The sequence below is a fragment of the Typha angustifolia genome, chromosome 12 (assembly GCF_048772165.1).
Source record: "Typha angustifolia cultivar Huaian chromosome 12, ASM4877216v1, whole genome shotgun sequence".
NCBI lineage: Eukaryota > Viridiplantae > Streptophyta > Magnoliopsida > Poales > Typhaceae > Typha > Typha angustifolia.
In genome coordinates, this window is record NC_133250.1 from 8,520,877 (window position 1) to 8,537,245 (window position 16,369).

Consider the following 16,369-nt stretch of genomic DNA (forward strand, 5'->3'; position numbering starts at 1 on the left):
TGGAGATTAGGTTATCTCAGGCAGTTAAACTTTCGCTCTGTGTTCGAACATCCTAATATGAGAAGAGTAGACTTCGAACGTCTCAATTTAAAAGTAGCTCTATGTTCGAACATCCTAACATGAGAAGAATAGACTTCGAACGTCTCAATTTAAAAGTAGTATTCTGTGTTCGAACATTCTAATATGAGTAGACCATTCAAACGTCTTAGCGTCTCAATCTAAGAGTAGCCTTTATCCAACATTATTTAGAGTATAAATTTAGACTTTCGATAAAATCTACTCTTCTATAAAATCTACTCTTCTCTTTCTTACGAACCGCAGACCGATTCCCTTTAATCAAATAGGACGCCATTCTTTTTCTCATTGACTAAAAGAATTAATAAATTTCAGTAACAACTATATAATTTTAATGGTAATTATATAAAAATCTTTAATTATAGACCAGGTTAAACCCTCTTTAATAATAAGATCTATTTCTTGAGTACCACGATATATAAACCCAAAACCTCGGTCAATTTTCTTAGATCATGATATTATAAATTGAAAAACTAGGTCAATTATGAAGGAATATTTCATATCCCTGAAAAATATCCTCTCATCAGCATCTCCTAAGGGTAAAAAAACTAAATCTGATCCATTTATCCACTATGTATATATGGCGAGAGAGAGAGAGAGAGAGAGAGAGAGAGAGAGAGAGAGAGAGAGAGAGAGAGAGGTGTCTATTTGTATTTAGTCTGTTAGTCTTTAGTTTGAAGGCATAATTATGTACAGCACACTGCTTGATATGTTTGCATGTTGGGCATATAACATCACTATGTGGAATTATCTAACAAATTTATTCACTGCTATAGAAAAATACATAGGAGATCACTTGAAACAAGGACAAGATATGGATCCTCAAATGCCAGTTACTTGACACAGCCATCATCATCTTGTAACAAAAGTAGGCTCAAAACCGAGAAGAAGAAAAGAGAAGTGAGAACTTGGTAGTAGCAGTGGAGCAGCAATGGAGGTGAAGCTGAGTAGTTGTAGTATGGAAGGTAACCCTGTGGAACCTGTGGAGGTGCATAATAAGGCTGTGGAGGTAAATATGGGCAGCACTGCACTACGATAGACGGTGGGCATAGCGATGGAACCATCGGCGGCGACGGCTCTCCGTAAGGTGAGAATGGAGGTGGTGGTGGCAGTGGTGGTGGTGGTGCAACTTTAGGATAGCATGTATCTTGGCATTGAGTTGGAGATGTGCTATTGTCACTTGGTAACTCCTCTGCTACTGCAACACTTGTAATGGAGATGGAGAGGCAAAGGATCAAGAGAAGTATTTGGAGTGGAAGAAGAGAATACACCATTGCTGGTCCTGTCACCTGTGGTCAAGAAGGGAGAAGAGAGAGATAAGATGGTTATGAAGGAAGAGGGAGGTGGGTATCTGTCAACCTTTTAGTATGCGCTTGAGTCATCCACCTTGTCATGGACACATGCACTCTGCCACATGGAATGACAGGTGTTGTGTCTAAGTTTCACACCATCTCGATGATTTCGAGTATTATTTGGAGTTAGCAGCATAGCAAAATCTACAGTGATCACAGTTCATGTTATAATCTCAATAACAATGAAAGGAGTAATGAATATGGCATTGAGAAAAATTAGCTGTTCTTATGAGAGTGGTGTAAATCATCAATTGTATATAAGGATAAAGGCTTAAATCTCATTCCATGAGCACTTGCAAATCATAATTACATCAAGAGATGGCAATTGGATTTGGCTATACAGTTAAATAATGAGAAAAAAAAATAACAGACTTCGAATTAAAGCTTGCAGAAATCAGGCAGAATGATGCAAGTAACATTTAAATCACATGAATTGGAGAACGCAAGAAGCATAGTTTTGATGTTAAGTAGAATGATGCAATTGACACAGATTAAACATAGTGCTTAGAATTTAATAATGAAATACTTATGGTTAAATATGTTGGTAATTTCATGTATTCGACATAAACTTTTATTAACGTTGAGCTAAATTTTAAGTGAGGCACACATTATTAATTATAGTTTAATAGTGAAATTAATTTAGCTTAAAGAGTATTTTATTGTCATATATTTACTTAGTCAAATCTGTAAAGAAAAGTAAATGAAAATTGACTCTAAAGTGAATATCATGGCAATGAAAAATAAAGGAAAGTGAGTTTAGTATCATATTGGATATTTGAGAAATATTAGTATGGTATACAAGTGACAAACTTCTTATGGATCTTAAGCCCCAAAAGATGTACCTATTTTGTAGATAAAGAATACTATGCAACTTAACTCACACACGTAAATGTGTAAATGAGCCAAGCCGGCTCCGGCTCCGGCTCAAGCTCGGCTAGAAATTACGAGCCTCATAATTCTACTCAGGCTCAGCTACAGGCGTGGACGGCGGTTTGCTGAAGAAGTAGAAGACGGATGGAGGAGGAGGCGAGGAGATGTCGATGGAGGAGGAGGTCAACAGAGAAGAGGAGGTGGCGTTGTAGTGGTGACTTGCCGATGGAGGCCGGTGGAGAAGGAGGTGGCGGCGTGTGGGGTGAGGCTATGGGTGATGATTTGGTGGATGAGGGTGAGGAGGAGGCTGACGCCGAGAAGATATCAATAGAGAAGGAGGCCGACAGAAAGGGAGGAGGTGGCGAGGCCGACAGAAAGGGAGGAGGTGGCGGCATGTGGTGATCTGGTGGATGAGGTGAGGGTGCGGGTGAGGGTGAGAGTGATGGGTGAGGATGGAAAGGATGACGGTGATGGATGGGTGACGAATAGGTGACGGACACATGTCAATATTTTTGTATGCCATGTGTCCTTAGTTGTAGCTAGTCAGGCTCTCAAGCCTAAGCGAGCCGACTCTAACTACAACTAGTTGGTTCACACGTGCGGGTCAAGTCCAATCAATTAGTTGGTTGAACCCTAAATAGTGTATTCATTCACAATATAACTGTTAATTGGTTTCAGATCCAAAATGGTAAATCTATTCATGACCAGTCACATCACTTCGTTGAGCCTGTTTAATTCTATAAATAGGCTAAACAGTCGTTGTATGCTGGGAAACCGATGTCCACTATTTCAGAAGTAATTGGTGGAGGGCGAATTAGTCTTAAAGAGATAGTATCCAATACTAGACTTGACTATACATAATTTTATATTCTTGTAAGTTTATTTAATTTATTTACATATTTTCAATCGGATTTTTTGTGACTCTTTAGAATCAGATTGTTACCGTCAACAAAATACAGAAAGGCATAACCTAGTTTGGGAATTTATTTTGAAGTAGAATAATGCAACTAAGAGTAAGTTACATTAATAACAATAATCATCTCCAGAATAATGTATAGTACTCAATTCATTACAGTGTCTGAATTTACAGTGAATTACGACGCAAGGATTGAGCTAATACACTGATCAGGAAAGATGGGATAGGGTGGATATTAACGAATCAAATAATACAATAGAATATTGTGGCTTTATGATATCAAGAGAGAATCAACTGTTGTCATGCATGTCAGCAGCTTTTTACTGCTGATTCAGGTCCCTTCTGTTTAAATAAAGAAAATGCTGTGCATCAGAGAATCCTGACTTTATACTGATTGGTGAAAATCCAGCATAACTCCCGTCAACTTTGGCCAAACTAACTTCAACAATATACTTCAAAAGCTCATGCTTTTGGACAAAAGGTTGCGCTAGAAATTCCTCAATTGGCATCCACTGCATGTGAAAATTAAGCCATTCAATAGCGTCTTATGATGATATCCTAAATATAGGTGAATTGACATCATTATCTTTTGGAGATTTGTGAATGCCAGCATTTATGTACATGGACCATGCATGCAACTAACAAGGGCATCCAGTGCAGAAACACTGCAACTGAGTGGTGCATGGTGGACAACCATGAATACATTCTTGAAGAGGTTGTTTCCTCAAGTGAAGCCTGAGGCATCAGGGTTTGTCAAGTCTTACCAGCACAATAAGTGAATACTTCATACAATTGCATCTTAGCTAAAAGAAGATACTAATATCTGATCTGGATGTGGAGATTGTATGAAAGATGAATTAAATAGCTGAGTCAAGTTGCACGATAGCTCTCGAGTCTCGACAACTATATTTGTTGTTTCTGTATAATATTAAAAAAAAAGGAATCTTTGCAAATCTACTTGAAGTACCTGTGCTGCTTCAATTTCTAACTCTTGCTTGTGAATCTCAAATGATAGGGGCCGTAACATGCACACAAAGAACAAATCCGATTTCTCAAAGAATGACATGTGGCTCTGCCTGCATATTAATACTCATCAAGAAATTAGCATGATTTTATCTTATATAAAACACTGCATGATAGTTTTAGAATACTTGCAAGCAAAGAGCACCAGAACTATCATCGGCAACTGGAAAAAGTGAAAATGCACATTATGCAATCCCATGAAAGGCAAATCAGAGCTCAATATAATGGAATATGGATATCGTTTTCTGAGAGGTATCGAATCCATTTCCAAAGTGAGCAGGACATATATATATATATATATATATATATATATATATATATATAGAATAAAGAAGTAACCATTTTCCATATCCCATAATAAAACTAGTTATCAAGTTCTCACTTCTCATAGTTTTTATAGCCAAGAAACCAAGAATATAAGACTAGGTACTAGGTACAGTTTTTTCAGTCATCTACAGAATATAGTATATACAACATGACCTGAATAAGAGGATATTTATTATCATGTACAGCTTCAGTCGTTATCATACTAGACATCCCCTCTTCCATTGTTTTCTTGAACTTGTTCATTATTAGTGGTTGCTTATGCTAGATATGAAGATACGAGATGTTTACAACAATGACCACCAAGATGTAGCAATCAGTTCCTCGTCAAAGTTAGTTTTATCATTATTTACCAATTCCATAAGTTGCAGATATTGAGAATATCTTTAGTAGGGAACTGTATACAAACCACAGGTTATAGAATAGACCATGGATGAGTATATTCTATGGCGTAGGTGATGTGCAAGTAGTGATATTGAGAGTTCAAGAGAGTAACTGATAAAGCAGATAAAATTTAAGAAAGCCTACCTGAATCCAAGAACTTCAACAAATTCAGTGTCTATCTGAGACATGACCAACATAAAACCATTTCAGGATGAGCATATTGTGGTTGAAAATCTGGTATTGCTGAATTCTATATATTAACTATTATTTCGGAAACAATTCATACCCCTGTCTCTTCTTTTACTTCTCTTACAGCTCCAGCATGTATATCTTCACCCTACGAGCAGAATGATTTCATGAATGGACAGAGAAAGTAAAAAAAATTTAAAGAATCTGGAAAGTTGTAATATCTTTCTCTAACTATAGTAGAAAGTATTACTGGGTCGACAACTCCTGTTGGAAATTTCCATATGCCTAAGCCCCGAAGTCTACCGCTCTTCTCTTGAACAACCAATACCTAACAAAAAAAATGGAATTTCTATATATAGAACTATAATTAGTCAAACAACAGAAACATATTGAACATACAGATCTGATTAAATATGCATATCCAAATCTTTATTTAGAAAATGTGGTCATTTACATTTTAGAAGGCCCTCAAAAGAATTAACAATTCCCAGAAACAGCTTGACCCTTATAGACATTGATAAAACAATTACTGCCTCAAGAAAATCAGGCTCTAGCAAGGAGCTTAATTGAAAGAGCTTTTACCCCTTTAGTGCAGCTTAGGTCATGCAACCAGGAGCAATGTCAGACACAGGAATTATCTAGGTGAAGGAGATTTATGCTAACTTCTTTAGTCATCTAAAGAGAAAATCCCAAGTTGACAAGGGAAATAACTGTAATATCATTCATATTAATGAACAATATGCAAGGAAACTAGAGAGAGAGAGAGAGAGAGAGAGAGAGAGAGAGGACAATCCACCTACACAGTACCTCTCTCCTTTCATTCATCACGAAGGCACCAACACCCACTCGGTGCGTAGCATTGCAAGGTATTGTGTTTTCAGTATCAGGAATCCAATAGACAAGCATCAAGTAACTTCGCTCTGCATGATGATACCAAAATCCTTCCTGAACCAAATTAAAGTTTGCAACTAATTCAGGAATTAATGGTTTAGAAGAAACAAAGAAGAAAAAAAAACAGGACACTAGGGCAGTCATACAAAAGAAAATAGAGTAATCCTTGTTAAGACTTGAGAAGCCATCAAAATAGTGCTGTTCTGAATTATTACTTAGCTCATAAGGCAAAGGAATGGCAAATTAATTGGAATGTCAATTAATGTATCAAATGCTAAAAAAATTATACCTCGACAGCAGGTTGAACAAGATTAGAGAGATTGATTGGCAATTTTATCCAGACACCTTTTATTCCCTGAAAATTTGATAAACAGACTAAAGATATCTTTCAAATATGACATAATGGATATGACAATGAGAAATGTAGTATGAAATTCTTAAGTATATCTGAAATAAAAGTTCATAACAATGAATAATTATTAATCTTGAAATTCACTAGAGAAGCTAACAATGCAAAAGTTGTTTTAAAAAGTAGCTAAGTTCATTAAACACCTCCAAAGCCAGGAAAGCTCACCTTCTTCTTCCAATTTGATAAAGACGCTCGTAAGGAAGAAGAAAAAGTTTGAGAATCCATTGGGGTTTCCAATTCAACAATAACACCTCCATGGTCGTCGTTGATAGCAGGTAGCAGCTCAACATCCTTCCCATTCTCGCTAAGCAGGGAAGTAACAACCGACAATGGTTTGGCTGAGTCTGACATGACTATTGTATAATTGGTTTGTATATCTATTCCTTCGAACAAATAATTCCAAGAGAAAAGGTAATACTGTATTAGAACTAAGGAAAGAGGCATATCTGTATGTAAATATGCTCAAAGTATATAGTCAAATCAACTACAAACATGCCCAGTCCAGATGCAGACTACAAAACTGGATGGAAATCTTTAAAATTACTGTGTCCAGATACAGCTAGTTTCTATAATTTTGGAAATGTTCACTAAAAACAAATTCAGGATGCAGAGAAAGCATATTACAGTGGATGTAAATCATGCATCTAATTGAAGTATACTCATGCTGGACCTTGAAATGACAGTTCCATGTCATTCCAAGTATGCATTGTATATGATTACCTAGCAGAACGAAGCTATAGTACTTTGCTAGAGAAATCTAGAACCGGCAAATCTTTAATGTTATACTCTTCATGCCCGGAGGTCGCTCCACTTCAGGGTAATTGGAATGAGGACAGAATCTTAAAGGCCAAAGAAAGGAGGAGGCTTGCGTTAGGTAGATTTTACGGCCAGTAAAAAAACTTACGACCCACTAGATAGAGATGAGCGGGGAAAAAAAGATTTTACCCATATGACCGACTCCAAGTAGTTGGCATTAAAGGCTCTGTGTCAAATATAAACTTAAAGAACTCAACCAAACACTACCAAGCTAGCTTCTTTTCCTTCCTCTCCAGTTAAAAGTTGCGACTTTTACCGATCTTCCAAGCCAAAATATCAAAACTTTAGCATGAAACTCTAAATCCCCACCGACGAGTAAATTGCTTCAAGAACTCGAAACATCAAAATTTTCCGCCAAACCAGATCCAATTCAAGCAATTAATAGAAAAGAAAGACGCGTAAATTGCTTCAAGAACTCAAACTACTACCTCTGGTAGTTTCAGCAGCGAAGTGGGTCAATCCGCGGTTGGAAAGCTCTCGAGAACAAGCGTCTAAGGCCCCAATCCTTAATATCAGAGGCGGATGGCGACGTAACCCTAACCCTGACTCTACCCTGCTGATCTCCTCGTCATTCTCCGCTTTGGGCGCCGACGTTACCAAATATTACGTAGCAGAACTCTCTCTCTCTCTCTCTCTCTCTCTCTCTCTCTCTCTCTCTCTCTCTCTCTCTCTCTCTCTCTCTCTCTCTATATCTCTTGCTTCTATTCGTCCACTATTTTTGTGTCTTCTTGCATGAAAGCAACCGAGGTAAAAGAAAGGCCACACATTGGCCTGCTTGGTTGAGAATAAATAAGAGTAAACCAAGTCGCAAAAAGTATCTAAAATTTATTAGTATTTAATACCAAATTACAAGTGTTTGATAAAAAAAACTAAATAATTATTATAATTCATGATCATAAACAGTATATAATTAGGAGGAAATAAAATGAGAAATCCTTTGGAATGTTAGATAAATAGCATGAGAGAAATGAGCTCATTCTTCTCCTTTATTTCTTTTCTTTTATTTTTTCTTTCAGAGAGTTATCACTATTTTTATCAGGTGTATAATTCATCTCAAGATTTAAACATTAAATTAAGTGAGTGACAGGTGACAAGACTGCTCCCATGAAGGTGTGAACAAGTCTCAGGATGACAATTTTTAATCACAAGCATCAACCTCAGACCTTTGGTTGATATTTTTTTCAGAGGTTTTAGTGATACATTCTTTAATTTATCTTTTGCTGCCAATGTAAAGCTTTTTATATTTATTCAAAGAAAGAATTAAAAAAAAAAAGTTAAGCATAAAATAATCACTTAATTTTCTTTATCCACAAGTCAGGAGAGAGATATTAGATAGTTAATATCAGCAATAGTTCAAGATCTAAGTGCAAATAATCTTTTTATAATAAGAGAGAGAGAGAGAGAGAAATAAAGAACACTTGGAACTACATCTCTCCATTTAGATGTGAACAACATTGGTTAAGGGAGGCAGGCCAACTTTATATCCATCAGGAAGTCAACCTGATAGCAAATCACCATATTCAATGTAGCATTGCTTGTCTCACCTTCCAGCTTGATCTGTGTGGATGCATGACAGGATTGAGATGTCAGTGTGGAGAAAAACAATGAGTTGCAAAGCTAGTTTGAAAAAAGTTTAGGGTTCTTGCTTGTCAATTTTATAAGAATATGCTCTAACTTTTCTCTCTGAGAATGAACTGCTCTAATCTTTCTCTTGGCAAACTGCTATTATTCAACAATATTTTACTGTATCCTGGCATATTTATGTGGACAGGAAACTATGCTAAGAAATGGCTTCAAATCCCTAAGCAGCCACATTAAAGTAGAAAGCAATGGCCACCATTGACCAAGTTGCTTTGCTTTCATAAAGGTTCAAGGATGTCAATTCATCAAAAATCTATGACTCAAATTTTAGGTTGGTTTTTTTTTAAATTCCAAACTAGCTCTATTTTAAAATTTATTTACTAAAATAAATAGCACATAAACTTAAATACTTTAAAAATATATATTTTAAGTAAAAATCTTTCTAATCTAAGGAATATAAAATATTATTTAAAGAGATTAATATTTTACTCAGTATAATAAATCTATTTTAATATTTAAAGTTAGATGTTATTTGTTTTAATAAATAAATTAAAAAATATCTCTATTTCAACCAACAACTCTGTACATATTTTGACAGGTTTCAACTCTCAAACCATTCAACACACCAACTCGTAGATGCTCATCTTAATAAATCATACAGCATCATGTGAAAATGACATAACTATAATGATAGTGTAATATTGAGACATTTATTACAGAACAACCGTATGACCTCAGAAAGCCACATCCAAAAGAACTTCCATACTAGTATTTATGCAAATAAAGGTTAGATAGGTCACACGAAAATTACATGGCACAGAGTTAAGGTGGCGATGATGAATTGTGGCTAGAAGGGTGTCCGCTTCTTTCTCTGTGGGCAACAGCAACATCTTCTAGATCTTATGAAGAATTGGAGATACTGGTGTCATAATCTTTATCACTCCAGTCTACTATGTTAGTGTCAAGATGTATGACGTGAAGAGCCGAAGCATCTTTCCTCTCGCATCCAGCAGCGCGATTGGTGCAAAATTTTGTGTCACTATCAAGCTTTCAGAACTCTTTTGATGAGAATCAAACATGTAACTGACCATTCATTCAACTGCGAGGTGGATCAACAAAATAAAATTTGCCAACTGACAGTACAGCAGCAGTAGTAATTGGTTTCATTCTTTAGGCTCTGGGTCTTCATCTTGTGCGTGCATCTTCAAGTACTCTTCCTCGATTGTTTCCTTTAGAATATTTAGCCTTTGGATAACCACGGGATCGCTCATCTTCCGAGCCTCCAGCAAGTCAGTCTCTTCTTTATTCAGATGGTATGCATCAAGCATGATTTTAATCCATTTATGGAGCTCCTTAGGAGTCCTGCAGCAAAAAGCACACTATAATATAAAGTACCTTTCCTCATATAAATATGCACAAAAAAGCACTAGGAAAGCCACTATAAATTTTAAATGACGTCAGTAAAGAGCAATCTAAGTTCAAAGGGCATATTCCAGTTAAAAGGACTATTATAGTCAATGATATTCAAGAGAAGATGCTTACGTATATAAAGCATCAGCATCCTTGGCTTCATGTCCATCTCCTGGAGAGAAAGCAGTAGCTAGTGCAGAGAATCGCTGCTCAGGATCTGTGATGTTCAACAAGTACTTGAGAAGCTTTATCTCTGATGGTGCAATGCTTCTGAGGCTTTTCTTTGTTGTTTTGTAGATTTGATGCATTATGTTTTTAACCTACAGAAAATTATGTTTATTAGGTATAACTAAAGGTTTCTTGATGTCAAGTAATGCAAAGTAAGCGAGTAAGATAAGATTAATAACTAATCAATTCAATGAACAGATTGATCAAATTTTGGTAAATTTATCACCTATAGTGGGTCACTTCACTCATTATACACATAATAGCAAAACTGAGCAAATACGGAAGCTAAGTAACCATTCATAGAAACTTTATGCTGGTTTATTTATTGGTAAACAGGGTAAAAAGAATTTTCAGAAAGAAACAAGTATTGTTATATCAGAGTTTCCACACGGCTGAAATTTATTGAACAACAAATTATTAACAAGCTGGTATCCAGTGAGTAGAGTTAAATTTCATCACCCATGCATTCTGTAACGAAAATTCAAATCAGTATGGAATTGTTCATATCATATCATCTAAGGCATATGCCCTATGAAGTGCCTAACTTAGCAGGTCAGTGAAAATGCAACTAGTTTCTACTTTGTGCAGTTATTATAAGTTCAACACCTTCTTATTATAAGGGTCATTGGTCTCATCAGTATTATGTGATAAAATAATTTCTATTTGAGAAGAAAAGAAGTAGAAGGTCCAAGTATTGAACAAGGGGATCTGCTCATTATCTGTAGTCACTAGACATGGTAACACTTAAGTAGACTCCGTGCCTCACATATACCTCATACCAAGAATATGAAAATACAGTGTAGCTTATAATGCCCTACTATACTGTCAAATGACAAGGCCCTCTTTGTTCCGCATAAACAACTGATTTAAGCTCCCAGTAAGAGGTTGTAGTACTAACTCCCGTTTAACCAGATTATATGAATGGTGGAATCGCATCCAAATCCATAGAGGCAAACATATGCTCTCTCCTAGAAGATTAAGAGGTTACATTGATACACTATTTTGACAATGACCACAATTCATTCAACACAAACAAACTATCTTCTTCAGTATGACCAATCTAGTATGATGTCGTAGTGCCGCTTCTTAGTTTTGAGCAAACATTTCATAATGAAATACAGGTAGGAGAAAACATGAGCACAGTTGCAGTTTCCCACTACATGAAACAGCCATAATATGCAGAAGAAATCAAATTGGATCTATATTAGGCAGGTCAAAGAAAAAACTAGCATGCTTTTGCCAATTATGGAAAACTAGTAAATGGGTCAACGAGTGGAAACAAGGACCACAAAACAAGGGTTTTGAACATTATTTTCTTATGAGTTATGATAATAGAAATTAATTAGATGAGTCACAGGACATCAGAAGAATGGTGATGATATAAACTATAAAGCATATACAAGCTGTAGAAGAATAATACGAAAATGAAGAACCAACTGTAAGAAAATAGTATAGACTAGAAGTAGCCAAAACATGCAATCCTGTTGGCTCTCCCAACAGGGTGAGAAGATGGCCCCAATTATTAAGTTACATATTCAAATACCTATAGCCCTTTTTTCAATTATATGGGATAGACTAGAGTATGACTCAAGCTTGAGAAGGTTCACATAATGCTTACTAGACTTTAAAACCTACTCTCAACCAGACACAACAATCTAGAAATTTCGGTCAAAAAGCTGATCAAGGAAAATCAATTGGGGAAGGGCTTGCTATAGATCTATTAGGCCGGCTGTTGGGTAGAATTAGCTACCCACCTGGATAGCAGCTTTGACACACAACCAAATGGGAGGATCTCCAAAGATCCTCCAGAGATGAAGAGAGCCAAAGAAAATGAGAAATATGATGGATTTAACCATTGGGACTTGTTATTTTTGATTTCATATATAGAGAGCCAGACAAAATAAAATCACTTTAAGTACCAAAGGTAATAAACCATAATATCTTTCCCACAGTATAGCTACTATCGTGCCTCCCTCTAACTTAACTCAAAATAAAATATGACAGCTTCACTGATAATATTTGCCTGTGAAATCTGATAGAGCATATGACATACTTTTTCCTTTTCCACTTTGTTCCACTAATGAAGAAATATTAGCCATCATTTTCCATAAAAAGTGAGCACATATACTCTGCAAGCTTTTCTATATACTATAAACATATGCCAGTGAAAAAATATATATAATTTATGAACTGTGAGACAACCTCAAAATGCATGCCATTGGATTATCACCTCCAACCATGAAAAAGGTGAAAAAAGAAAAGAAAATAGGGAATCCAATAATTTTTAATTCTAACCTCATTTTTCATGGTTGTAGACTCTTTTGCAGCAGCCCAAGCTCTGTTTATAAGAAGAACTAAGGATGAATCAAGTTCCTTCGCCTTAGCCAGGCTCTCTATCTTTTCACATGCATCATCTAATGAAGGTGAGTTCAGTATATCATCAAACTTTGACTGAGCAGCATCTAATGTCTCCCATTGTTCCAATGCAGAGTCATATGCACAGACTGCAGACAAGCACTTAGCTCCAAGTCTGATAATTGCTGTTAAAAAAGAAAACCCTCATAATTGCTGGTTTAAAAAGAAACTCTTCATAAACCATTCAAAATTAAGTTACATAAAGTATGATCATGCTTGTCACCAAAAAGTAGATCCAAAAAAAGCAGAGAGCTATGGATCACCATATATGTTAAGACTAATTGTTATCTGGTGATTCATTAATAAGAAAAAAAAATCATAAGAAAGGAGAACACTGACCATGCACATTGTATTAACCTTAAGAAAATAGGTTGACAAAGGAACACTTCTTAAAGATGGTCATAGTTGTGACTTTGTGGATTTTGCTCTGGGCAGAAAAGAAAAGAGACAATCTTTATGACTTTGGAGATCGTAATTTGCATATACAACTATACATTCATATATGCATTTATATGTGTGTGCACAATATATGTATGAATATAGGGAATTTTCTCACTGTTGGGAAAATAAGCATTTGAAATAGGCCTCCCGAAGATAAACTGCAAAATTTCCCAGTCTAGTAAATCTTCCTAATCCCATCTTGTAAGAAAATTAAGTTCTAAATTTGAGAGCATTAGTATAACCTTCTAGTTTAAGCAACAATATTGATCTTTGCACAGACAGATGGATTACCATCTCGATCATCCAGATTGTCATAAGTATCTGAAAGTACATTAAGATGGCGAAAAAATTCTGCTGTGAAGTCCTTCCGCCTTGTTGCAACAACGGCATTGATATCCATGGGACTTTCTTGGACCTCCTTGAGAAGTTCCATATGCATCTCTATTTCATCATCTATCTGCAAAACCCAAAAACAAAATTCCATAGCACAAAAGATGAGGGATTATTAGAATAACCCTATGCAAGTCACTGAATCTAGTTGTTCAGATTCTAAGACTCGGTGAGACAACATTCTAACAGAAAGGACAAGAAAAAATAGGGATGTCAACACGGATGTTCAAATGTCCCTTCAAGCAAAGAGCATGTTACAAGGACCAGAAAGTAAATAGAATTATACCTTCTTTACTTTTCTAGCAAGTTCAACCAGCTTTTGCTTCAGTGCTATATCTTTCTCAGTATCTGCGCGTACTTGGCACCTACTAAAGAAATTGTCTTTATACTTCTTCCAATCATCTCTAAACACTAATATTTTTCTCCAATCCTTTGTTTGGGGTTTTTCATTCATGAAGAACTCAATCATCTTATCACAGAATTGGGCCATTGTATACCCTTTTGCAACTTCAACTTTAGCCTGCTCCTCCACATCAGCAACAGTTGTGTTACTTGTCATGCAACCTACATCAAGAAGTCATTCATGACACAAAACTCGTAAAACTAAATCAATAATTGAAGAAATGAAAGAACAATAATGAAGATAGAGATAAATTGTCCATTCATTACTCAACAAAAGGCACATGAGTGCTTGGAAAAAAAAATAGTAGAAAGATAAATTTGGAGACTATCATTAGTGAAGGAGCTATAAAAAGGATATACAATAACAAAAGAAAGTGAATTCTTCCTATATACTTCAATATATATAATTGGCAAACAAAATTCCAACATTTTTCCTATACCCACGAACTGAACAACAAAGAACAATTGCGAGACATTCAACTGAAGAAATAAAGCTCAATCAATCAAATCTTTTTACATTTCCCATGAAACTCACATATCCGAACATAAGCAAAACCAAATTTAAACTACTAAGGACCCACAAAAGAAAATAAATCCAAGTTACCAACTTGGCCCTCAGTTCACTCATAAGAATCACCAACACAGCACAGCAACGCAATTAATCAACAAAATAATAGGCAAAAAAAGAGAAGATTCTGAGACAAGAAGTAGGTGGCAGAAACACTTTTTACATGGACGGATGATAAATGAGAGCGAACCCAACTGGGCTCGCCTTCCTCTAGCATTAATGGAACGAGAAGTGCAGAGGAGGAGAGGAGAAAGAGATGAAGTGCTCGAAATTGGAGAAAGGGTGCTGTTATCTCCATGAGAGGATATTGGAGGAAGAACAGCGAGAGATTTGGTTGTCAAAAAGGGAACTTGGATAGCCATGCGAGACAGACCGAGGTAGAGATGGAGTGAGTGTCTGAGTCTGAGGGAGGGAGAGGGAGAAGAGAGGTAGCATCAACTGTGCTTGGGCTTTGGGCTTTGAGCTTATACCTTTCTACTGTATGATGCTGAGCCCATAATTGACTCATATTATCAAGAAGAGAATACTAATGAATTATGACTCTTTTATATATATATATATATATATATATATATATATATATATATATATTAATTAAATTTTATATAAAAGTAAGTTAATTAATAAGTTATGAGCATAATTTTATCATAGATAGATAGTGTAATAAACTTATGCACATTGTAAGTAAGATTTCTATTACAAATAACATACTTATTTATAATTAGTAGTCAAATATAAATTCTTGTATAAATTTATTTAAGATATGAGTAAAGTTATAGATGTACTTAATTCATATAGTTATTTTTTAAAAAAATTATAGAAAAAATAAAATGAGACCTATATAATATAACTTTATGGGAAAAATAATAATCTAAAACTACATAATTGTAGAAAACTAATCAAAGTTGGCTAGAGCTCAATAAAACCTTATTTATATTTATTATTTGTCAATACATAGATATTATACATGATAAATAAATTTTAATTTGATTATATGTTTGGTTTAATTATATTAAGTATGGATAATCTAATATTTAACTCAATTTTTTAGATTCAAGTCAAAGTTTGAAACCACCTTGATTTAGATTTGAATTAGACTTAGAATTTGCTTATCTAGCTACTCTATTCAAACTAGACTCAAATTAAATTTAATCAATTTGGGCTTGATACTTTAAATTAGGCTTAAAATTAATTTCAATATGAACAAAAAAAGAGCTAGTTTACACCCATCTATTATTATTCAATTCCCACATTGCAATGCATATGGAAACTGAATGCTTTAGTTTATATGGGAACAAATGAGGGCAATGACAAGCAAAAGAGCTTTTAGGTTGATGAGATAAGATGCTTGTAATTACTTAAGATGGTAATTTTCAAGTTAAAATATAATTAGACTCTTAGAAATTCTATCTCGAGAATATAATATATTTACTATCAAATCTTTAGTGACCTTACTTTCAAAAAATTGAAATAAATAATGTTGCATAAAGAAAGAAAGATATAAGAGTTAGATTATTATTATTCTCTTTTATAAGCTTTTTTAATGAGTTTTAGAGATGAAATATATTTATTTTTATTTTTTTGAATAAAGCTGTTTTTCTAAAGAATATTTTTTTTTAACTAATGACATTTGAAATGATTTTAAATAAAAGATAAAATTTGCTATCGGAAAAAATTTATTTGAT

At 35.0% G+C, this 16,369-nt stretch overlaps 2 protein-coding genes across 9 annotated transcripts; both read right to left on the bottom strand.

The window, feature by feature from the left end:
* Nucleotides 1-817: 817 nt before the first annotated feature.
* Nucleotides 818-7,892, bottom strand: LOC140772027 (nudix hydrolase 2-like). 8 transcript variants are annotated; one of them, XR_012106245.1, is made up of 10 exons: nucleotides 7,678-7,892; nucleotides 6,599-6,816; nucleotides 6,314-6,379; nucleotides 5,941-6,078; nucleotides 5,384-5,461; nucleotides 5,231-5,281; nucleotides 5,089-5,123; nucleotides 4,181-4,289; nucleotides 1,462-1,571; nucleotides 818-1,364 (listed from the first exon to the last, which is right to left on the bottom strand). XR_012106245.1 is itself a non-coding variant. In XM_073113905.1 (10 exons), the coding sequence occupies exons 3-10, from the start codon at nucleotides 6,782-6,784 to the stop codon at nucleotides 3,534-3,536; spliced, it is 855 nt and encodes a 284-aa protein (XP_072970006.1). In that variant the 5' UTR covers nucleotides 6,785-6,816; nucleotides 7,154-7,272; nucleotides 7,379-7,509; the 3' UTR covers nucleotides 3,321-3,533. The 8 variants fall into 8 exon arrangements, 6 of the variants coding, with proteins under 6 accessions (XP_072970009.1, XP_072970006.1, XP_072970005.1 ...); XR_012106244.1 differs by having other exon boundaries at nucleotides 1,435-1,571; XM_073113905.1 differs by lacking the exons at nucleotides 818-1,364; nucleotides 1,462-1,571; nucleotides 7,678-7,892 and adding exons at nucleotides 3,321-3,725; nucleotides 7,154-7,272; nucleotides 7,379-7,509.
* Nucleotides 7,893-9,417: 1,525 nt separating this feature from the next.
* LOC140771995 (uncharacterized protein At4g37920) lies at nucleotides 9,418-15,126 on the bottom strand. The gene is made up of 6 exons (XM_073113858.1): nucleotides 14,848-15,126; nucleotides 14,001-14,278; nucleotides 13,616-13,781; nucleotides 12,764-13,008; nucleotides 10,373-10,560; nucleotides 9,418-10,192 (listed from the first exon to the last, which is right to left on the bottom strand). The coding sequence occupies exons 1-6, from the start codon at nucleotides 15,044-15,046 to the stop codon at nucleotides 9,994-9,996; spliced, it is 1,275 nt and encodes a 424-aa protein (XP_072969959.1). The 5' UTR covers nucleotides 15,047-15,126; the 3' UTR covers nucleotides 9,418-9,993.
* Nucleotides 15,127-16,369: the final 1,243 nt, after the last annotated feature.